This window comes from Oenanthe melanoleuca, chromosome 8, assembly GCF_029582105.1.
Source record: "Oenanthe melanoleuca isolate GR-GAL-2019-014 chromosome 8, OMel1.0, whole genome shotgun sequence".
In the NCBI taxonomy this organism is placed as follows: domain Eukaryota; kingdom Metazoa; phylum Chordata; class Aves; order Passeriformes; family Muscicapidae; genus Oenanthe; species Oenanthe melanoleuca.
The window spans coordinates 18,416,630-18,440,936 of NC_079342.1; the positions used below are offsets into that span (position 1 = coordinate 18,416,630).

At 38.3% G+C, this 24,307-nt stretch overlaps 1 protein-coding gene across 6 annotated transcripts in view; it reads left to right on the plus strand.

The window, feature by feature from the left end:
• Nucleotides 1–24,307, plus strand: part of MAST2 (microtubule associated serine/threonine kinase 2) — a 182,954-nt gene that overhangs the window by 57,662 nt on the left and 100,985 nt on the right. For all 6 annotated transcript variants that reach the window (XM_056497403.1, XM_056497398.1, XM_056497399.1 and 3 more), the window contains one exon: nucleotides 18,258–18,289. In XM_056497403.1, coding sequence (XP_056353378.1) covers nucleotides 18,258–18,289 — 32 coding nt within the window. The remainder of the gene's footprint in view (nucleotides 1–18,257; nucleotides 18,290–24,307) is intronic.

The window sequence follows — 24,307 nt, forward strand, 5'->3', positions numbered from 1 at the left end:
AAAACTGACTTATCAAGTAACTGTCAAGTTCTTAGGGAAAAACGCAGAATTAAAAAGAATAGAAACCTCATATGTGGAAATCCACAAAATGCTACATCCAAATAATTGAATGAGTTTCCATGAGAGAAATACTGTCTGGAAATATGCATCTTGTGTTTTAATTGCCCTGTCAGAGAAGATGATCTCATTAAGTTTTGTTTCCCATATTAAAATCCCTGTTTGGGTCCTATAAGTGATTCCATACATCATCTGTTTGTATTGTCTTTTACTGAACACGTAAGTTGGTTTCAAATTTGTATTATGGACAAAAGGTTGCAGTAAATATTGAATCTGATCATATGGGTATGCTGTCTTTTGAACATTTCTGGAAGCAAATCTTATTTTGCTGCTTTAATATGTTTGAAGTCCAAATTAATCTTACACCTAGATTAGCATTACTGGGATGTGATAATGGATTAAGTACTGATCTTTTCTGCCCCCTGTTTCATCAGCTGCTTTCTTCTGCAGGAGTGGTAATTGCTTTGGAATGGAAATCTTCAAATAGTATTTCAGTTGATAAAGATTTGTGCAGTATCCATGCAGATATTCTTTTGCATTAAAAAGGATTTTTCTACTATTTATTTTGACACATGTTAAATAGTGTAAGAGATATCAGAATGTGAATCATAATTCCTTAAAGAACCCATGTAATAGCTGTATGAGTCGTCTTGCAGAAATAAAAAATCATAACATGGAGATCAGCTCATGAAAATCTAAAAGTAAAAATACGACTATCAAATAAGAAATAGAACACTTATCCTACAAAATACCTAATGCCACAGGACTGACAACACACAAAGTAGAACTGTGATAAGGGACAATGTGCAGTATTAGCTCCATGAGAAAAATACAAACGTTAGTACTAACAATACAAGAAAACTGCTAATGTGAATAAGGACTCCTTGTTTTGATACAGGTAAAAATTAATCTGTACTATTTTGATCTCAACCATTAAAAGACAAAGCTGTCAATTTAATAGAGTTTCAAATTGAAACATAATTCCAATTTTGGAGTCCATATAGAAACACAAGTCAGCTTTCAACTTCAGATGAATTCACCAGGGCAGGCAAGTGTTAAGAAGGTTAATTAAGATAATGTAAGAAAGGCTTTTAATGGGCTTGCAGCTCTGCACGTGGCCACCTACTGCATCTGACTGAGATGGAGCAGCTTTGTGTCCTGTCCTTACCTGGTCACCTCCAAGCATTTGACCACAGCCCAGTTTGCAGACAGTTTGAGAATTAACTGAGAAATAAGGACCACTCATGCTGTTCCTCAAGGACAGTCTTGAAACAATGGGAAAAACTCAATTGCAATATTTAAGGGCAGCCAATATGCCCCTGAGGTTGCAGTAATAACTCTAGGTTGCTGGGAGGAGATTAAAACTTCGCTATTAGCAAAATACTAAATATGATCACTGGCTAAAAACAACTTGAACTTTCAACAGAGAAAAGACATAATTTTACAAGAAATTGATTTTTGGACATGAGAGGTTGCATTCTGATGCACAAGACATAATAACAAGCTAATGCTAAAAGAAAAGCAGGATAGCTCCCATTGTCCCCTGATGCTGGACAAAGTAGAACTTTCTCCAAAGTACACAGAATTATAATTTTAATTTTTACATGTAATACAACACAATTAACAACACTGCCAGCAATCAGAGTTAGAGCTGAAATAATCCTTTCTCAGTTAAGAAAGATTTTCATCTTCATCTCCAGAAGCTGTTCAGGAGAGACCTGTCACTCTCCTCCTGTGGCAGCATTAATGTTGGAGGTTAATCAATCAGTGTATTTCCAAAGTCCATATCTTAAGTAAATGCAGTATGGAATATAATAACCAAGTCAAAATTCAAGTAGATATTTTCACAGATTAACATAAAGGTGCTAATTCCTTTTTCAATGGTGACATCAGTGATTAGAGATGCAAAAACCTGAAGTAACAGCTCGTAATAATTGCAGGTGGAATGGCAGTCAAATGGCAGAGCTTTTGGATTCTTGGTAGCTCTTCTTTCTCCTGGAAAAAATCCGGATCCATGGTGTCTTCAGGAGTTTGATTCCTCCTCCTGGAGTGCATCCTCTTGTGAAAAGATGTGGTTTAGCTCCATCCATCCCAAATGACACATTTGTGGCATAAGAAGTATTTCAGCTGAGACTTCTCTGTATCAGCAGCAGATGGATCTTCTGTAGTCCTCATTTGCTGGAGATTGGGGCTGAGAGTCTTGCAGCACATCCCTCAGGAGTAAACTGTAGTGCAGTAGAATAATGGCATGGAGTAAAAAGCCAAAAAGGTTGATTGTACTAAAGAGGATTCACTGAAGGTGGGCCATAAAACAAACAAAAAAGTGCTCCCACAGAAAATGGCAATGGCAGCCGTAAAATCAGATAGTAAAGGAATCCTACCATGAAGACAAAAAAGCAAAAAACAATTAAGCCCCCCCAGAGAATCAAACTAACCAGAAAACAAAAAGCAAACAGGCTTAGGACAGGGAGACACAGGCATATAGCAGCAGCCATGTTGTCACTAAAAAAATCCTGTACTTAAGCAGATTAGGAAAATTCCTCTTGCCCTAAGCTTTCACAGTTGGCCTGCTGTATATATTGTAGGCTGTTTTTGAATGCCTACATAAATTGCACATCTAGGAAATGCATTCCAGAAACCTGTGGCTTTCAAGCCTTTTGTTTTCCAAATAAAGAAGTTAGTTGTAAAAGAAGGTATTGGAAATATTACTGTAATCTGTGGACTATAGGAAAAAAATTTGCTCTTGTGGTGACTTTGAAGTTTGTATATATACAAATGAAAATGTGAGAGCTTTCCATTTACCTCAGGAAAACAGAATTTCTTTGTGTTTGTGTATTCATAGAAATCGTGTGTATGTATGAAATAATGTATATATACTGTCCAGTTGTATCTCTTTAGGACCACAGAAAATTTAAGCACTTCATTGCTGTTACTATTGGGGCTATGGGAGTGGCACAGAGAATATAGCAACAAAGTTCTTCGTGCCATGGAGAAACAATAAAGCCCTTTATTTAAAGAAACACTACACTTATAGAGTAGTTCGTAGCAAGGATAGAAATGATTCCATTGGTGCAAGAGAGGTGACACCCTGCTAAACATTTTTTCATGAAAACAATCATATCTCTCACACACTCTGCAGGCGCATAATCATTGGTATAATTCTTTTCTATTGTGTTTTCCTTGAGCAGCCTGAGAAATCCAAGCTGCTTCAAGGCTGCTTTTTTCCTGGCTTTCACCAGTATCCCACAATTGCTACTGTTTTACAAGCATAATCTTCTGAAACTTTTAGTTTTCATTTTGAGCACACACCTATTTGTATGCATCATTTCTTGTGCCAGCATTGTCCTTTGTTCTGAGTAGCTCTCCTTCTGTGGCAGTTCTTCCCTCAGTTAATCCATGAGACTGTCCTCACTGCAGCCAAAGACTTCTTTTGCTGGAATGATGGCTGCCAGAATTTGAATATTCATTTTAGATAAACTGGAGGTACTCCTTGCTGAGCTGTGGAAGGCAGTGCTGTCACACTGCAGGTGTTTGAAGATACCTCTTCTCCTTTGACTGGAAAGATAAGTTATTTTCTTTCTTATGAAAACTTTTTTGGTGGTGGTTGGAGTTTTAGGCTCAAGTATGTATTCTATAGGAAAATGAACTTCAAGAATAGTATCAAGTTGTCTTGGCCAGAAGTCTGAGATTTTTCTTTGTGAATGACATGCCCAGAACCAGACATGGCATCATAGCTGCAGATGTGCTTCTGATTGAGCTAATGCCATTATAATAATTTCCATATTGTGTTCCACCCTGTTCTTGATGCTGCCTGTTTGCCTTTTATTCCTCAATTACAGCTGTCCATTGTCTTCACAGTTTGTCCTCTGTCCTTTTTCAAATTAGTGCTAGTTTGGCTGTATGTGGGTGTGTGAGTAGTTAATGTGGATATCCTGGTTCTGGCCTTGTGTTGATCACCCACCTGATAAATTCCTCACACTGCCAGGATTTGTAGGAAATCCACGTTTGGTTCTGTGCAGTATCTGCTATTGCAGTGTAGGCTGGAATTAAGTTAGGAAAACTCAATCTAAATGGAAGACTCAAAACTCACACTTTTATCTAACATTTTGCTGTAACAAAATTACAACACATTGTTAAACATGAGATACAGGTAAAAATCTGTATCTTTTGGATGAGATCCACCTTCCAGACTGTGTCATTGTAGCCTTCTGTACCGAGGAGGGTCCTGCAGCAGAGATGATGTCCCCAAGGATGAGGGAAGCTGCCTGTGATAGTGGGTGATTCTGTGAATAAATGCAGTTAACTCAGTTTCTGTGTGGGAGGTTCAAGAGGTGGTGCTTAACTTGAGGCTGCCAAGTGGGCCACTGAAATATGAGATTTCTGTGATAACATTCTCTGTAATACCTGCCAATTCTGTGTGAGAATCTGTAGACAAGACATTAGCAGCCCACATGTGAGACAACATAAAGGAGTAAAACGAAGGAATTAGGTGTGATGGGAGCTGATCAGCTCTTTGGGACCAAAGGCTTCTGCCCAGGAGGAACACTGCACCCCAGTCAAGACAGAAAAAGACTAAAAAAGACTTAAAAAAGAATGTAGAAGGCTGAGGACAAGCCCAAAATAGCACCTCTTTTTGGAGTTCAGACTTCTGTTATCCTGGTGAAACACTGGCCCAGACTTAAAACTTCCACTGTTGTGACTTGTTCTGACTTTGAAGCTTCCCTGATTTTATTTAATGTTTCCTGATTGTTGCTGTTGCCTTGAACTGAGAATTGGTAGCACAGCTGTGGAACTGTATTTTTGGCTATTACAGGCTGGGTTTCCTGCTCAAAGAGATTCTGTGATGCATTTCTTCTGTAACATTTCTATTCTGTTAAATTTAATCTGCAGAGCATCTTCCCTGCTTCCACAGCTTAATCCATCAATCCTGATAAGTAAATACTGACAACACTATCCCACAGATTATCCTCCTGTGGGCAGGTGTGTGGGATGCCTGTTACAGAGGGTGGCTGTTTGATGCCAAATACACTTTTGTTTTATTTTTCAGGCTTCTAGAATGAATGTAGAAGCACTTGTAAGTTCTGCTATGCTTTATGCCTAGTACTGCACATGGTAGCTCCCTGGCATTGTAGACAGATTAATTTCCCTTTCCTGTACCTTGCTATTATATTGTTTATTTGCCTATTGGCTTTTGGAGCCCTTTTTTTTGCTCTTTGCTTTTCCCAGAGACTTACTTGCTTTGATAGGAATACCTGAATCTGCAAAGCAAAAACCTTCTAGGCATGAAGGAAGCCATAGATGAAGGTTTTCAGACACTACAATGAACCTAATTACCCACCTTTTCCACTGAAATTAATGGACATTTGTGTAGGGAAGTTCCAATATTGTTTTGAAAATACAATTTTTTTGGTCAGTTGTTTGCTTTAATAATTTCTAGATCTGAACAGGCAGTGGAATGCTATTTAAGTAACTGAAATGAGGAAAACTTGAAGTATTGACAATAAGGTTTTGCTCTCCTCAGTATGGTAATTTTACAAATAATTGTTTCAAGTAATTCTTTCAAGTTTGTATAAAAGTACAGATTGTGCTTCCTAGAACCAGACTACATTTAAATGCTCTGTCCATTTGCATTTAATGTTAAACTTGGGTAGAGAGGCTATAAATATTCAATTAGAATAAAATGAAAATGGGAAAATGAAAAGAATATTTTATTAATCTATAATGTCTATTGATTTTTAAATAAGTAGGCATAATGTCTATTGATTTTGTTTTTTTAAGCAGGCTGTACATGGCAATTTAAGCACTCTGGACACAAATGCTGGGCAGCTTCTTACAGCTTCAAGTAGGGGAGGGAATATGATTTACCTCCATCTGAAAAATAACCCAACACCATGTTAAAGCAATGGACTTTCCCAGGGGCTCACCTAGTAAGACACCAGGCTCACGACATCTGAGAAACTGCTTTTAAATATTTTTGTTGCCCAGTCACTGATAGTTCTTGTGCCCAGATGAGCCATCCTAGGATTTTTCTTCAATAAATACTAACTTGACTTTTAAATTTGTTTCTAAGATAAATACTTTTATGAAAGTAAGTGATGGGCAGAAAAGAAATATTCATTATTTAAGAAGCTACTGTAGAACTAGAAACAGTGAAAATAGTGACACCTGTGACACACCTTTTTTCTTTTTTTTTTTTTTTTAGTTGTGTAAATGAGAAAAGATAATTTGAGATATTAAGCCTAAATTGTGTCTTAGCACATATGTGAATCTAGACTGGATTCGGTTTGTTTTGGGTGTATGTGTGTTACATGTGGGATTTCTTTCTGGTGTTAAAATTCAGAATTGAACAAGCACAAAGTCCACATTAAAAATAAATCTTTAAATCTCCAAGGCTTCTTTCATCCTAAGTAAACTAAAATACTTAAAATACAGTGGTGAATTTGGAGGAATGTTTCAGCTCCAAGAATAGGATTTAAATGGGAATCACCATCTTGCCTTTTCTTTGCTGTGCTTTTTACTTTGTGAGGAACAGAAGAGTGAAATATGTTAAAAGAGCTTTGAACCTGTTGCAGTCAGACCACATTGGAATGATTTTATCAGTTTCTAAACTGTTAGTGAAATGAAAACTATCAGTTATCACAGAATTTAAATTTGGAGGAGAATTAATGAAATGAATTCCATTTTTGTGTATGTGCTGAATGATTTTGCCAGATCACTTTAATGCTTTTACTAATCCTTTGTTCTGGCTACTGAAGTTGCACTTCTGTTGTGAGAATTTGGGAGCACCAGTACAGCTTGTGGTAGCACTGCCTGAGAGAAAACATTGTGGAAATAGGGATTAAGGAGTTAAACATCTCAGGGAAATAAACCAAGAATTTTCTTGATGAAGAAGATAACTTATCATAGCAAGGAGCATGGGTAGATGGTTGCTGCCAGGAAATGAAACCTTGAGTCATTCTTTGAAAGCTATTTAGGTTAGTTCTTCACAGATGGTCACTAAACTTCCATCTTTTTCATTATTTCTTTGCAGTTTGGTCCCTTTCAAACAAAAATTTAACAGGTTCAGTGAAAAGTCTCATAACGCTTTTTCTTTTCATTAGTTATCATCATAAGGATTGTTTTATTGTCCACAGCAAACATTCTTTGTATAGGAAGTCCTCTAATGCACAATGCAGCACATCAAAATTGTAACTTCAACTCTGAAAAAAGCTGTTGAGTTGGGGCTGATTGCTGGTGAGGTGGGATAGACAAAAGAAAATTACAGCAAAACTTCAAAAACAACAGTGGGAAAGCTTGTGCAGAGGTATAGACCTGGATTTTAGGTGCCCACTCTACTTTTGTACTTAAATCTTTTGAAGTTTTTTGCCTGTTAGATAGTTTGCAGGTTCCATGCTGCTTTTTCTTTCCAGTATGAGTAGCTTTTTTATTTTTTTATTTTTTATTTTTTTATTTTTTTATTTTTTTATTTTTTTGGTAGCTTTTATGAAATATGTGTCAGAGGAGCAGGGACTTTGGTTCTGGTATTCGAGTTCTCCTACAGTACATTACAGACATCGAGTTAAAAACATTGTATTAAAGATTTCTTTGGCTCCCCAGAAGCTATTCTGAGCTGAATGCTTTAATCATGCATTGAATTCAACCTGAAAGTGTGAACAAGGCCATTGATTAGACTTGCAGTTTTGAGACCTGTCAAGTTGAGGAAAAGCCTCTTCCCAAATCCTCTTTGAAGAAAGAGACTGTTCAGTGACAAGTGGTGATGAATTTTAAGGTCTTGTGAAGTCTTTGGAAATTTTTTCTGTACCCATAAATGCAAACAGGAATATACCTTAAAACCTGACTTTGAAGCCAACAGCTGACTTAAAAAAACCTTGCAGTTTCTTCTAAAAGGAATAGAGGATGAAGAGGAATGTACAAAAGAGAAATTACAGTTCAGAGTCCTGAGAACCTGCAAGGCTTTTCCTGGTGATGAAGTCAGTGTTTGTTCTAATTTGAAGTATGCTAAAGGACAAAAGGCAGAAGTTTTAGATATTGATTAATATCTTTTGTCTTGTTACATTTTCAAGAGAGTCCATATTTATAATTTAAATGCAACAGAAAGAGAATCCTAGCCAGAACATGTCCTTGTAATAGAATCAGCTGTTTCTGTCAGTCCATTACAGAGCACACTAATCGCCCATCAGAACTAAAAGTCATTAGGCACAGTCTGCACTTTCTCAAATCTGTGCTTTGGGAGGGAGTGCCTGTATTTTACCACTGCTTTAATTGGGGATGAATTTTCCTTTACTCTGAAACAGCTCTCTTGACACTGAGTAAACCTGAATTATCCAACTATATTAAATGCAGGGTTGTTCAGAAATAAATCTGTAAAAGATGCTTAGATGTATCCCATGTTTTTCATAGGAGAAATCTGAGTGAACCAAAAACTTGAGTTCTCTTGATATTTGCAGAATTTATGATATACCTGAAGGACAGGGCTGGATGTGGTTATTTAAAAATATGTCCAGGGATGAGGTTGGTCAGTTTCTGTGGTTCCCAGCTCACCTGTCTTTATTCTGAAAGCAATAAATGCTGCTTTTGTGAGATGTATTCTGTCTCTTCTAAGCCTGAAGTTTGTCTTACCTACAGCAATAGAAAACTTTCCTCACGTTGGGTTTGATCTGTAAATTAATGCTGGGTTTGGCCTAGCACTACTTTGCAGTTTCCCATTTTATATTCCACCTTAGAGCATTGTCACAACTGTTGAACCCTGGAAGTTAATATAAGATTGTAATTTTAAAATTAAAGTTCAGTTGCTGATTATCACAATTCTGTCTCACTGAAATTGACAGGACCATTTAATTACGTTTTTCTAATAAATTTTTTGTCGTGATGATTAATTTAAATATGCCTAAGCAGAAAAAGAAACCCAAACAACTTGTTTGCAAGTATATGTTAAAGATGATAGGGAAAGCATGTTCCAATTTAATGTTTGGGTTTTTTTTTTCTGAAATTATTGTTTTTCAGAACTAATAGTAAAAAGTTGTGGTAGAAAGGCTTTGTGTTATAACTGAAATGAGTCATGCTAGTGTGTAACCACCTTATATATGCAGAGGGTAAATATCTCTTCCTATTCACATAATATGTGTAAAGGTCAAATATCTGTGGCTTTTGCTTTTGGTGTAAAAAAGTATTTATTTTTGGGGAATGAAGCAACAGAGCCCTTTCTTTCATCATTTTTGTCAAGGGCTTATGTTCCAGTGTGGAGCCCAGCAGGCATGAGCAATATCAGAGACTATTCACTTCTGAGGGCAGAAAGGAAAGTTAAAATTCTCTTGTTTGCTTACAAAGGTGTAAATACTGTGTGGCTCTGATTATTCCAGATTTTCATATGGTGCTCAGCATGTGCATTTCTTCATTAAGTGGATGATGGCCTGTAACTCTTCCTTTGCAGAAAATGATCAGAGCACTCTGTCTGTTCCTCCTTCCGTGTTTTTGTGAGAAGCAGTGATTTGAGAGGGGTTGGCTGAAGTGCCTCATGTAGCTTAGCTAAGCAATGGAAAATTACATCTGCTTGTTCTGTAAATAATGTCCAGTCAGAGCAGATGTAATTAACTACTGAACTTAATGGATGCTGTGTGAGGTTACAGATGCTATCAGTCATAAACTAGATGAAGGCCAGGGAGCTTTATTTGCTTGGAATTCCTTTTAGGACTAATTACTAAAGATCTTTAAAATTGATTGCTTATGCTTTCAATTTCTGAGAGTGTTTTCCCATATCTGTGTGGAATGGACTCGATGCAGCTTTAAGGAAGAATGGGAGACACCTTTATTGTTGAGGAACTAAAAGGTTTTTCTTCCCTGGAACTTTCTCCCAGAGCTTTACTATTAGGAAACCTGGCATTATTTTAGGGCTGGCCAAGCTGTCCAGCTGTCTGGCAACACTGGCCTGACACATTTTTCTTTTTGCCTAAATTAATTGAGAAATAGACCATTGTAAAGATAAAATTCTGTTGATGTGTCACAAGTCTTTGCCTAACATTGACAAAGAATTGGGGACATGGGGAGTGCCTCTCAGAAATAACCACAAAATTTAGTTTCTGCCTGTTTGCTTTCAAACACGTTATAACTGGGGAGTCTGGTGAGAAACCAGCCTGACAGACTTTGGACTGGTGGGAGAGACCTGCTGCTGATGTTAACACTGAACTGACCAAGTGCCTTTTGTTGCTTCAATTATGGCATTGAAGAATGTCCAATTTATTTTAATATAATATAATAACAATGTATTTCAATATAATTTAATACCAATGTATTTTAATATAATTTTAGGAGTAACCTTTGATTTTTGTTCATGGTCTGTATTAACAGTGCTCTGAATGGATATGAGCTGATGAGCCAGACCTGGAGTTTTCATGAGATGCTCATTTTTTTATACAATTTTATGTAGGATAAACCAGAAAGGTTCTGAACTCAGCAAAATTTTGTTGGGCTTGATTATTCAGTTTTAAGGGATATTTAAAGAGTTTTATGAATCAAATTCATTATCAGGTAGCCTTGATAACAATTAATTTGTCTGGAAACAACCTTTTAAGGAGTAGATGTGTGCATAGTAGAAATGTCAGCTGACTTAATCATAGATTAATATTAGTATGAGCCTACAAGGGAGAGAATAAAACTGGATTTGTTTATTTGTAATGCTCTTGGCATTTTTAGCAGCTGGGACTGTTTCCTTGTGACCATTGCATGCCCAGTCTTGAAGGAATTTTTGGTGCAAGTCAAGACAGAGCAATTTTAAGAGTGGATTCTAACAATAGCATTGCAGCTGCAGTCCTGTAGGGCTCTGAGATGAGACTCTTCCCTGCATTTTCCAAAATTTTTCAGAATGTGACCTTTTGACTTAAATTTCTGAAACTGGCGCCGTCTGGCAAAATGAAAGAGAATTTTAAACAGTTGCTCCCATTATTTGGGGTGACTTCAGTGCTGGGCAAGCTCTTTCACACATCAGGAATCTGCTTCATGGCCTTGTAAAACCAGAATTAAGTAATGAGAAAGATTAATGAACTGTCTAAGCTGTGTGCTTTATTACTCTCAGTATTCCTTTGCCTTTAGGCTAATTTGTGCAAAAATATATAAGGAAGATTTGGAGCATTTATTACTGGTGTTATTTCTCAGGTTTTAAAGTATAACCTTTTAGGACTACCATGTGTGTCACTTTTTATTTTGTTCCTACACATACATATTTTGGGCTGCTGCTTTTGTTTAATTTGAGGAATAAGTTATCTTCTGGTGCTACGGCTATTGCAATTTATGGATTTTCTGTTAGGAAGGTAAATTCATAGCTTTTCTTCTGTTCTGCTTTTTTTTTCTAGGCTTCTGCACTACATCTAGGACTCTGGGCTGCAAAATTCAAGCTGTAATACTTAAATTGATTTTTTGTTGGCTTTATTTTTTTAGACTTGAGAAAACAATCAAGTTAATAGTAAGTTAGTTTGCTGATGTCTATTGAACAGCTGAGTTACTGTACCCCTGTTATTGTGGCCAGAGTTCTTAGAGGTTGTCCTAATTTTCAGAAACCACTCTGTTTAACCACAGCTGAAAAGCTTGGGATCAAGTATAAAACTAAGAATTGTCTTTACTATGGGAAGAAAGAGACTTCTGCTTGACTGAGGGCATGGAATCAGAGTGACCCTGTGCTCCTGGTCCTGAGAAGCTGGATAGGAATGAGTGCTGTGGAGGAAATGGGAGCACTGCAAGTCACTCATGGTGTGGGTGCCACCCTGCCCTGGGCTGTGGTGCCCACTGAGCTGGGCAGCTGTGGAAAAGCTGTGGCTTTTCCTGGGCTGGGCAGCTCTCCCTTCATCCCTTGGGAATGTGGTTTGCATTCACTGTTTTTGTTGTCATTTGCCAGTCCAAGCCATCATCTGTGGTTTCAGTCCCATTTGTTGCTATGAGCAGTGGCTCATGGTGTGCACTGTGTAATGTTGTATTTTGGGATGGAAAACATGATGTAATGTACAAAATATGGAGCTTACTCCAGCTTACTAAAATACATATATATTTTATATATATACACATTGGAGTGGGCACTGAAAATATTCTGAGGAAAGTGTGAACCTTGCCTGTTTTGAGATGTATTCAGGAATTATTTTAGGTCAAGTAACAAAAATCCATAATCTTATGGAAAGCCCTGAGGTTAAGTGATATGAAGGGTTAGTGGGAAGCTTCTGGTCACATATATTCTTGACAGGTTAATGCACAAATGTGACCTGGATCCTTAGCTTTGCTTACCAAGGAATAAGTTTCTGTTGCCCGGTCAGAAGGGCTGGTGGGGGAGAGAATATAATTTGCTGTGTTTGAGAATTTTGCTTAAAGTTTAAAGGGCTTTTAGCTTTATTTCCTTCTGCAATAACTCTAATTTGAAATAAATCCAAAGGCTTTTTATTTTGCTGACTATTAAGGGATTTCTAAGCTGAAGAGAAAAGAAAGGCTGGAAGATCTAAAAGCATGAAATGCATCATTGGCTGATTTGTGACCTGTGGTTCAGAAGACTGATATGTACTGAATATTTAGAGAAATAGGGCTGCCTGTTAGTTAAACAGCTGAGGGTTTTCTCCCCATTTGGTTTTATACATTAGAATAATTACAAATGGCATTTTTATTGTCATGCAACTTCTGTTGAGATAGAAAATGAATCAAAACAATAAACTCGTAGTATGTTTAGGGTAGCACAGGGTGAACAGATACACCGTTGACCATTCTGGTGTCACATTTTTCTGGAGGCTGTGGCAACTTTACCACTGTGAGGATGAGATTTCTTAGGAAAGGGTGGTTCCAGGCAGTTTGGCTGGTACTGGGAATATAGAGGGATGCTCTGGGACTAAGCTGTCCATGGCATTTCAGAATTTGTGTGATGGCAGACATAAATTCAGTAGAGTGCAGAGAAAGATCTGGGAATTAAATCTGTGTCCTCTGGATATTTTGAATGGTATTGGCAAGAGGCTGGGTATTCATTTTCTGTATTTTAAGTATCTCTGTAGCTAAGCAGATGATCTAACAGTATGATCCTGAATTTAGTTTCTAAAAAGTCAGTAAATTATAGAAAATATCTGCAGCATATTCCATAGGTTCATCTGACCTTCAGTACAGATACAGTTTTAGTGTTGCTGTTTAAAATTCTTCCCTGATGAGTTTGGGAAACAAGTTCAGATGTAATCATTTCTAGACAGAGAAATTGAGAACTGCTGCTTTTAATAACCATTTACAGTGATATGGTGAAAAGAAGGAAATTATTTTTCCTGACAGATTCTGATAGGAGAAAGAAAAGCTTAGCATGGGGTTTTTTTTTTTTGGTTTTTTTTTTTTTCTTAATCACCATGAAAAATTCCTTCCTGTTAATCTGATGGATGGATTACAGTTTGTCCTTGCACGGCCAGGTTGTACTTTCCATCAGAATTGGAGATTCCAACCCTCATTATATCATTTCTCTAATGCAAATGGTTATGTATAGAAGGAGATTTAATTAATCCCCTGCTGGTTGGTAGTATACCCTAAAGCAAACACAGTCAGCAAAGGAAAAAAAAATTAAAACAAGAGTGCATGGTACCAGGTCACTGACTGTCAGTGGAATTTCATCATCTGTGAAATATTAACTTATTAACTGAAATGTATTTACTCTTATAGCTGTAAAAATATTTGTCTATTGTCCCAACTGGTATGAGAGTGAGCTACCTTGCAAGGGAGCCAAGGTCAAAAGCAATCTCAGGAATCATGCTGTCTGCTCTGGCAAAAATATGGAACATCCTGTGTGGTGATGGTTCTCATTTTAATTTGCAAGGACTCCATTTAAGCTGCCATCGTTGCAGGCTCCAGCATCCAACTTTGCCTGTGGGTCTGTGCCATATGCGCAGATACATATTCAAGGACAAATTACCAGACTGAGAGAAAGTGACAAATTTGAGTGATGGGTTCCTGTTTTTTCACACTTTTATAACATAACATATCTGCTGGAACGATGTGGGTTGTATTGTAGGTCAATGAACAAATAGATTTCCAGACTTTATTTCCTCTCCATATTGTGTGCACACACCTATGCAAAAAGCCAGAACTCTTCCTGCTGCCTGAAATATTCCTGTTTGCAGATGCAGTTTCTGTATATAAAAAACCACAACTGAATAAATTTTTCAGTATCTATTTACTCAACAATATATTTTGCAAACAGAAAAATGATTTTTAAAATGGCTGGTATTTTTTTCTCTTTTAGCCTCCTTGCTGCCTGTAAAATGAGGATCAAGTCTTATTGTGAAACCTCTTCTGTAGCATGATAGGGTGTCCAACTGATTTTATAGCCTCATGATTGAGGTGATGAACTTAAGATAAAAGGAAATATAAGGAACTCTTTTGAAGGCAGATATTTGAATCAGCTTTTTATAAATTCCGTGATGCTGAATTTCTTTCCCGAGGTTCCTTTTTAACTGCTTTTCTGAAAATCTGCTGCTTCTTTTGTCATGTAGAGATCAAGTTGCATGTTTAATAATTATGCCTTGAAATGTGGAACTGGTACAAAAAAATTAACTTTCAGAACAGTCTGTTCTTGTCATTTTGGTACTGCAAGATTTAATACACTCCTTATTTTTTAGGATCTGTGAAAGTAGTTCTGTATTTCCACTTCTGAAAGTTCTTTGTGAATAATGTGCACCAATATTTTAAAATGTTCTTATGCTATTTAGCACTTCATATAAATCAAATATAAATGTAAGCCTCTGTTTTGAGGGTTATATTGTTGACCTAGAGAGCAGGTGGCATGGAGGCTGGCTGGAGTAATAATGGTAATATAAATATAGCTACTGGCAGCACAAGTTCTCAGGGAGGCAGATGTGCTGTCAGAAGGGGCAGTTTGGAATCTTGTAGGTTCATGTGCTGTTCATCATAAGGGTGGTCTTTAATGAAAAATGTCCTTTAGGATAAACTAGCATATTGAAAGGATTACAGCTGCACTCTGTAAAGAGTGTTTCAGACCAAGTAGTCACAGCTCAGCACTCTTTTATTAGTTATCTCACCTCTTAAAATGTGATTTATTTTTTCAGGACACATGGACACGTAATGCCAAACTCCTTTGTGGTGTGAGTGGAAACCAGTTAAATCATACCACCTACCTCATAATTTACTAACTAAACCACTTAATCTCTACTATAAATGATACTATATATGAATCTGAGTAGACTTCAACTTTTACAGGGTGCTTGTGAAACGCTGTTGGACTTTTCTCTTACATTTTTAATAATTATTGAATCACTGTTTTTGTAGTGCTACTTCATACATTTGAAATCACCCTGTCATTGTAAGATACAAACTCTCAGTTGGTCTCATTGCACACACTGAAGTGTTGAGCTGTCTTAAGACCCAGCTGAGTCTCTACCCTGTGAGTGTGTCCCCATCTCTGGGAGGCATTTTCATTGTCCACTTGATCCCCTGGGAATGCTCAAATAGGAAATAGCTCAGCAGTTGTCTGCAGTCTGCTCCCTTCTTCTTTCCATCTCCAGGCATTTTCTGTCTGGGATGTAAACTTCTCCACACACAAACTCCCTGGAGGTTTGGGAAAAGCAAATCTCATAATTGCTCTGCTCGTGGTTGTGTAATGTCCAGCTCTGGTGCTTTTGCCTTGGCCCCAAAGTTCATGTTTTGGGGAATTATAGGGGCTGTTACCAGCTTTGGAGAGGCAGAAAAGGGCAAAGAGCTGGGAGGGTGCATTGTCATTTCTCCAGAGGACAGGGAAAGTGCTGCAGAGGCCAGGATGTGCTGGGCTGTGTGGCTGTTAGGTTTTGTGAAGGGGATTTTAAGACTAACATGAAATGAAGCATAGTGGAACAACAGGTATAAAAATTGATTGTTTTGATTGTGCTCTTTGTTGTCAAGACCACAGTGGTATTAAATGTGAACTGCTGCCTATTGATTCCACAGCTGCACTGTGTTTGTCAAGGTGGAGGTGCAGAATGAAGACAATTCCTACATGGATAGGATAATATTTCAATTGCATTGAGATGTCATCTGCCAGGACTTTGTTCCTTCCTTATTTGGAAACTCGGTTTCTAAGAGATGCTTTCAGGAACAAAGCCCCAGGCAGTCCTCCTCCTAACCTCGCCTGCATTTAATCCTGAATTACCTACATTATAGGAAGTATTAAAGGTCATATTGTTTGAGTAAAGCAAGTGTTCTGTAAAGAAAAGGATTTGTCCATTCCTTTTCCTGGACCATGTTTCTTCTGATGTATGTCTGGTAATTACAAGTCACGATTACCAGAGCTGTGCTGCTGCAAGGGAGTGTTCTTTCTTTAAACAACTTTTCAGCTCTAATGACTAGAGCAAAGCTTGTAAAAATGAACCCTAGAAGTCCAAAAACTAGAAGGTGGTTAGAGAGATTTAAAGGTCACCGTTTTGCTTTTTCATCCAGTACTATGAAGTTCCAGAGCTTTATACATACATTCTAAAGATTTCCGGGGCTTACTGTGTTGGAATAAATAGAAATATGTCATTTGAATAGAAGAAGTGCCTTCTGCCAAGAGCTGCCATCTTCTTTAAAAAGCATAAATTAAATACAGCTGCTCATATGATGAAGGAGCTGTATATGCATGTCTAAGTAACACACTATCCCCAGAAGCAGAATAACATAGAATACGTATATCTTTTTTTTTATCCATTTGCAGTAGCAAAAAGGTGTCCTTGCTATGTAGGCTTCACAGCTGGAAATTAATTCTTTCTAACAAATCAGAGTGGAAGAAGTACCTTTTTTAGAATATAAACCACACAACCTGTTATAGATGCTAATGATTTATTATCTTACGCACTTGAAGTGTTTTGATTAGATCTTGACAAGTTTGTCTGACAACAGGAATTTATTTCTCGATGCTGTAAGCTGTCAGCCTTGCAATAATTCACACTTGGAATTTGCTTGGTACTGTTAAACTGTAATGAAATTTCAAATTATGGAGAACTAATACTTGAAAAGAATAATGGCAGATAAGAGTTATTTTATTTATTTATTTATTAGTTATTAGTAGCTGTAACTTTTTGGTATCTTTGAAGAACTTTAAGCTGAATCCCATGTATTGCTGATCAGACCAGTCACTGCCTGTCAGTAACATTGTTAGTCATGTCAGCACAAACACCGTAGCTAAAGATGGAAAAGAGATTACCTTACCGATGTTATAGATTTGACTTTTTTTTCTATTGATTTTTTTTTTTCCTTCAGTATTCAGCGAAAACTCTGATTTTAATTTTTTTTTTTTTTTTTTTTCCTTAGAAGGGATGAGAAACACATCCCGTATATTAGTATCTGGATATGCAGCTATACTGGCTGTGCTGCTGCTTGCTGGGCTCAGCCGAAGCGAAGCAGCCAGGGATGGGCACAGCCCGAGCGAGGTCCCGCCCGTGCCGATGTTTTAGGGATAAAAACCCCGGAATCGGGGCCGGGGCGGCGGCCGCGGCTGCCACCTGGCGGTGCCCGGCGGGAGCGCAGCCCCGCAGCCGGGCGGGGCCGGGGGGGGGACTCAGTGCTGTGTCCAGCCTGGGCAGTGCCAAGGGATGAGCTGTGCCCAGCTATGCCCGCTCCTGGGGATGCCCCCGGGCTACCGACTGCAATAAAAACCACAAAATCCCCCGTCTGCCTTTGCTTGTGCTGCTGAAACGAGAAATGCTGCTGAAAAGTGGAAGTTGTGTTTGGCCTTGAAATTTTTGTGATAATACATAACACGACTAATGTGTATGCCAAAGAAAAGTCCCCCAGATCACCCCCAAAATCCGCTCTATGGCATTAATTCTTCCTTTTGGTGAGAATGTGTGACCATACCGCAGCAGCTTCAGGCACACGACGTTCCACACTTCTGGAAGTGGTTCGGTCTGATGCTGATGAGGTATGTAGGACAGAATTAATTACTGCCTTGTCTGTGCTCAGGCTTGAATTTCAAAGTTATGTTTGCTCTGTTGGGTGCTTATGATTTTTTGACTCCAAAGGCAATGACTGTTTAGGCAAAATGAGCAACTTTCATATACCCCAGACTGGGCATTGTGAATGTGCAGAAGCAGAGCTGTGCAGTCCCACACTGAGCATGCGCTGGGAAAGGGCCAGATCTTTATTCATTCCACCTCAGTCATTTGTTGATAAATAAATTAGTAATCTATAATAAAAAGTAAAATTAACTCAACATTTTCATTCTTATTTTTTTTTTCTAGAAAGAGCTCAGTCTCCCCAGAAGAGGAAGCTTGTAAGTATATTTATTCCTTATTCATCCCTTGGTTTGTTTTGAACATATATAGCTGTTCAGTTGTGGAAGTAATTTAAATGGGCAGATGCTCTGCTTTCTCTGTTAAGCATTTTCAAGAATCTGTCATGGGCTTGGAAACAGTTAGCTTGGATTTCTCTGAGACTGAAGCCTCTATTCATTTCCTTAAGTGTAGCAGGAAAAGCAGTGGTAGTGTAAGCTTACTTCTAATTACCAGCTGGAGCTGGTCCTGGTATGGAAGGAGCTGTGGTGTTGAGTGCTGCCACTCGGACATCGCTGAAGGAGTCACTGATTATTTATGTGATATGGACAACTTCGATCACTGCTCTGCAAACAGTCTGTTGACAGAAGTCCAAGCACACAGCTCCTGGGCCACACAGGTCAGGTGGTTGTGGAGCAGGCAGCCTGATAGAGGTATCTCAATAAACTAGTGCATGTCAGGAAAAGCAGGCTTTTAAAACCAAACAGCAACATTTTTTTAGTGCATTATGATGCTTAAAGAATTTTAGCGAAATAACTTGTGTTTCAATGGTATTATGAGAGCTTAGCTTCTGCTATGCTTACAGATTTATGGTGGAAGAAATTGCATTATTGATTGCATTATATAGAAGAGAAAGCTTTTGTACTCCCTGCTATTGCATTATGATTTAAAATTGTTTCCCAAAGCTTGTGGACTACAGTCATGAAGCTCACAAAAGCTTATAACCTTTCTTCCTCAGGTTTCTGGTTCTAATGGGAAATTATTTTCTGTCTTTCAATGTAAGCTATCCCCTTTGTATAAGAAACAGTGTTTGGAAAATGCTGTGTAGAGCTAGTGATTCAGGGCTGAACAATACAGAGGATCAAAAGGTCTTTTTCTAAAAGTGGGGTATGACCAGACCTTTTGGTTTAGTTCATATGACAATGATAAACCAGTCAGGGACTTATTTAAAGAACATGAAGCACTGACTGGTTTTGGGGTTTTTTAACCAGTATGCCTCAAAGGCTGGCTTAACAAGATTTGAGAGATTTCTAAGACAGGTGGTGTTCATCATTTGAATTATGAAGGTTCTTTGATCAAATAGTGGAGCAGTGAGTTAAGCTTTTTCTTTAATGCAACTTAGATATTTTGCACAAAGCTTTTGGAATTGAAATTGAGGATGCCAGAGATATTCCTGCTTATTCCAGCATGGAGGTGGGTATGACACAAGACTGTTTGTGTATTTTCATTTGAGGTATCTTGAGATAAAAGTGAAGTGCTTCATATGTGTAGTGTTTTAATTAGTGGTAACTAAACCAAATGACTGAATATTTTATTTCTGTATTACTTAACTCCTGCAATTTTCATTACTTCACTGTAGTTTTCTTCCACAAGTGAGTACTTTTTAAGATGTCACCATGTGAAGAAATTTAGCAACTTATGTCAAGAAGATCCAGGCTGTAAATTTTATGCACAAAGTTGCAGCTATTAGTGGGACTAAAAATCTATGAAGAATTGAAATGTCTTCGTTGCTTGTGTTATCTAGCTGATTATTTGATTGTAGTTTCTTGAATTATAGATTCTATAGTCAAGTCAAGTACTAAGTGTAGTGCAGAACCAAATGATTGTTTGAGAAGTTTTAACTGTTCATGAAGTCAGTAGTGCATTGTGGCTGATGTAGAGCTGTACTATGAAATGTACAGGCTCACTGAACAGGCTCTTGTGGAGTTGATCTGCATGCTTTTGCATATCCCAATATCAGAGTGCTGCTTACTTGATTTAAAAAAATCCTATTAGTTTTTTAATTAGAAATTAGAGAAATTTATATCAAGGGAATAGTTATAGTATATGTGTGCAATATAAGGTAAAAATATATCTGTACTATGTATAAATTTGTTCAACCACTCTGTCAAAAAAGGTGGCACTCTGTCAAAAGGTAGACAGTTCTCAGTTCTTCTTCAAAAGCTTCCTCTGCTGGAATCAACAGTGAACTTCATAAGCAAAAATAAATTCTGAAAATAAAATTTATTCTGAAAAGCTGCTGTTGTGCTGTAGCTGATGAGCAGGGATAGTTATGGGTGTAGCCATGTCCTGATTAATTGGCTGTCAGTCACTGACTTTTGTTCACCGACAGAAGCAGAAGCAGGAATGGACAGGAGGATGAAGTACCTGGCTTGAAGCCAGAAGCCCTCAAGGGGTGCATCCATTTTCTGCACAAACTCCAGCCTTTGTAGCAGTTCAGTAGCAATTGAATTATCTGCAAAAAATCAGCCACTCAGCATTTTTTGGTGTGCTAGTCTGGAGGTTGGGGTGCACTTACTTCTGTAAAAAAATCATATTTGGTGAGGCAGTAATTATTTGCAGCCTGCCAGAAACAGAATGAGGACTTGACTATTGCTGCTGGTTTGGTGATTGCTTTGCTAGATTGTTGAATTAGAAAGGTTTTAACCTGCAGATCAGCTCGGGTATTTGTCATTGCTGAATGGAAAAGGGTGAGCTATTCCTGACAATGCTTCTAACTTTTTCTTTGTTTGACTTTCAATACTTCACATTTCCTAGGTTGGTATGAGTAATCTCTGTTTTATTGCAGGAACTGATTATAAGCAGGGACAACAAGAGTTGCTGTGCTTATTTGTGCTAAGGAAAAGGAGTGGAGTTACATGTGTCACTGTTTTTGTCAGGAGAATATGAGAAATTTTGTCATCTAAAGAAGGTCTTGGGTGGGAGCTGAAGAGAATGAACAGTGGCATAAAGCCAGTGAAGTCTGTTGATGAGTGTTGATGACTATTTCCATATTAGCAGAAAGAAACACAGGCACACTGTAAAGGATGGCCTTGCACTTGGGTATCTTGCAATCCTAATTTTGAAATAGCACAGTGAGCAGACATGTAAAACAGATGGGGGAATTGGATGCAGGGTGACATTAAGAGAAATGCCTGATAATTTAGATACCATTTTGTTGTTAATGTGCTTAAAGTGTTTGTGTTTCTATAGGGGGTTATGTTTAATACACTAAAAGAGATGATATTCAGCTGAGTTGTAGGCTGCTAAGAGACTGAACAGTTAGAGAACAGGAATAAGTAGTTATATTTTGTCTCTGGTGTGGTTCAATAATCAGAGTTCAAAGTTTTCCTTTAATGAATTATGCATATAAATGTATTGGTTATGTTTTTCCCCATACTTTGTTCACAAAAGAAATAATTACCATTCATGAATATTTTCTTTAGTTTCAAATAACGAATGTGGAGTGATAGACTCAAACTTTGATCTGCAGCCTATTAGTTGAAGTGGTTTAATTATTTTCAGCCATTATCCTGTTCTGTTCTCTGTAGAGAGATTGGTTTTTGTATTGCTGGCTGCAGCTTTCACGTGGTTTTGATGTGCACCTGCATGTGAATCACAGCAGAGATGTTCCAGACTTGAGAGGACAAAGGTGGGAACTTTGCAGCAGGAGCATCCCGTGGTGAAGCACCTCTGTGTGTTCATGTGTTTTAGGGCAGTTCAGCACCCAGAAAATCAGGATGCAGTGTGGCTGCAGGATGCCCAGCACCAGCCTGGAGCTCACTATTGCTTCTGCATGCCTACTTGGCTGAGCAGTAGTCACTAAATCCAGTTGGGGTTGCCCTTGAGCCATCCCAAGAAACCATCCTGGTTTCTTGTTCAGTGCCCCAATAATAATGAATTAATAATTAATTCCGTTTTTTATAGCATGAACCTTATTGACCTGTTTAGGCTTTTTAATGAAAAATGTGAGTTTATATTTTAAATCCTCATTTTGGTTTCTAAAGCAGGGTTAATGGTGTGGGTTGTTGTAATTTTTGTGCTATCTAAATGTAAAATTTTCTAAAAGGAGAATATTTCTCGTATTATAACCAAATTTGAAAAGAGTAATTTCTTCAGCAAACTAAATTTGCTAAAGTAGTTTCTAACTTCAGCTGTAAGCTATTTTTTTTGTTAATTATTTCCTGCTATCAACCATCTGTATCAAATATACTTTAAAAGGCTGTATACAAATGGAAAAAGAAAGTGGAGGCATAAGAAACATGAAAAAATAATTTTAATTTAGAATATATCCAGTAAAAATACATATTATATAAATTACAGATTGTTGTTTTGATGGTGATTGGTGCTCGTAAAGAGTCGTATTTACCTGAAGTTTTTATGTCTGTCTCTGAAATATGGTAAGCAACATAAAAGTGTTTGCTGAAGACATGTAAAAGCCTTTTATGGTGGTCTTTATTCCTTCTAATCACTTTTTAAGGCAGCTTATTTCCCCTGTGGGACTTGTTTTCTCTCATTCTCTCCCTTCTTCTCTGCACTACCATTCTACTTTAAACCTCTGAAGATTTTTAGTTTCTGCTGCCCTAGACATTTCTGAGGGGTTTTCATTAAACAAGTCTTCATCATAATTTGTTAAACTTACCCCCAGCTTCTTGACAGTAAAATAACACACAAACACACCAAGGAATTTCTTTGGGGGGGATGTGCTGAACTACTTGCATTCTTTTTAATGTTTAGACCTTGGAAACAATAAGAAGTTTGATGGCAGGAAAGAAAATTTCTGGCCTTTAGTGCTGGTTTACGTCTTTGTGCTGCAATGCTCAGGTGCTGTGGGAATTTCCTCTGTATCTGCAGAGAAATGGAGTATATAATTCAGTTTCTGCTCGTCTTGGCGGGTGAGTGTTTCTGCTGGTGATGGATCGATGCCGTTTCCCTGCCAGGAGCAAGTGCCATTGTCCCAAGAGTGGGAAAGCCAAAGTGCAGGAAGTGGATGAAAAATGGTTCTGAAAAGGAGTAGGGAATTATGCTGCTTTTGTGCTCTGTTCTGATTTGGATCTGGAAATAAAGTAAGAAATAATGCCCCCAGTCAATGCATTCTGCTTGTGGTGCTTTATATAGATGGGGAGAGAAAGAGGAGCACTCTTGTGACCACCCCATCCTTCTCTGAGCTCGCAGAAGCAGCTCACAAGCTGCAGGTCAAAAATAACCTGCTGCTCTTAAGCTGATCCATGGGGCTGGTTCTGGAGGTGGAAAATTATTCATGTGAGGCTCCACAGCAGTGCTGCTATTCTTATATTAGACTTTAAAAACAAATTGAAAGCATTGTTTCTTTAAAATAAGTGATTTGGTGAATCAGGAGTACTTTAGTGTTATGTGTAGACTAATCTCAGAGACAAAGAATTTATGGAGGTTTTCATCAAGGATTTAAAAGTGGAAAAAGTATTTTGCGTGGTTTTTGTTGTCAAGTTTCCACTACTTAATCCAAGCTCTCATTTAATAAGTACAATAGATATATATGTAGCTTACCAAATTTGTACTTTTTGTTGTTTGCTGTGCTGTCTTACTCCAGAGGTGCAGTGTGGGGCGCAGGGGCTTTGGTCGTGTAAGGAACAGCCACTCTGGCCCTTCCTCCTCAGCCTGGCACTCTGTATTTTCCTAATTGCTGTGAGATTGGGATTCTGTAGTGTGGGGCAGTGATCAGAATCACAGCAGGGTCTGAAGATCGGAGTTGTCGCCTAGAATTTGAGTTGGTGGATGAGTACTTGTGAATGGCAGCCTAAATACAGCCTTGAGCACTTTAAAGCTTATCAAACATATATATATATATGGAAACTTTTTTGGGGAAAGTAACATTCTAACAAATACACACTCTAAAAATGTCGGACATCATTCGGGGTAGTTTTGTTAGCAGCACAAAATTGATTTGGAGCAAGCAGAAGCGTAAAGGGAACATTTCCTCCTAGTGAAGGCATCCGGCTCCCCAGGCTGCTGCGGGCGCTGCTGCTCTGTTCTCGGTGCTGCAATCCATAAAGTCTGTGTCTGGAGCACAGCTTGGGAGTTCCGGGAGGGTGTTTTAAGCTGCAAGTTGTGCGTGTAGTCGAGGGGATTGATTTCCGAGCTGGTTCACGTGTCGCCGCCGGCCGGGAGCAGCTGCTCCGGCACAGCGCTGAGGGCTCTGCCAGGCCCGGGGTGCGGGCGCTGCCTCTGTTCCGCCGCCGTGCGGCTTTCCAGGCTGCTCCCCGGGATCCCTGCCGGAATCC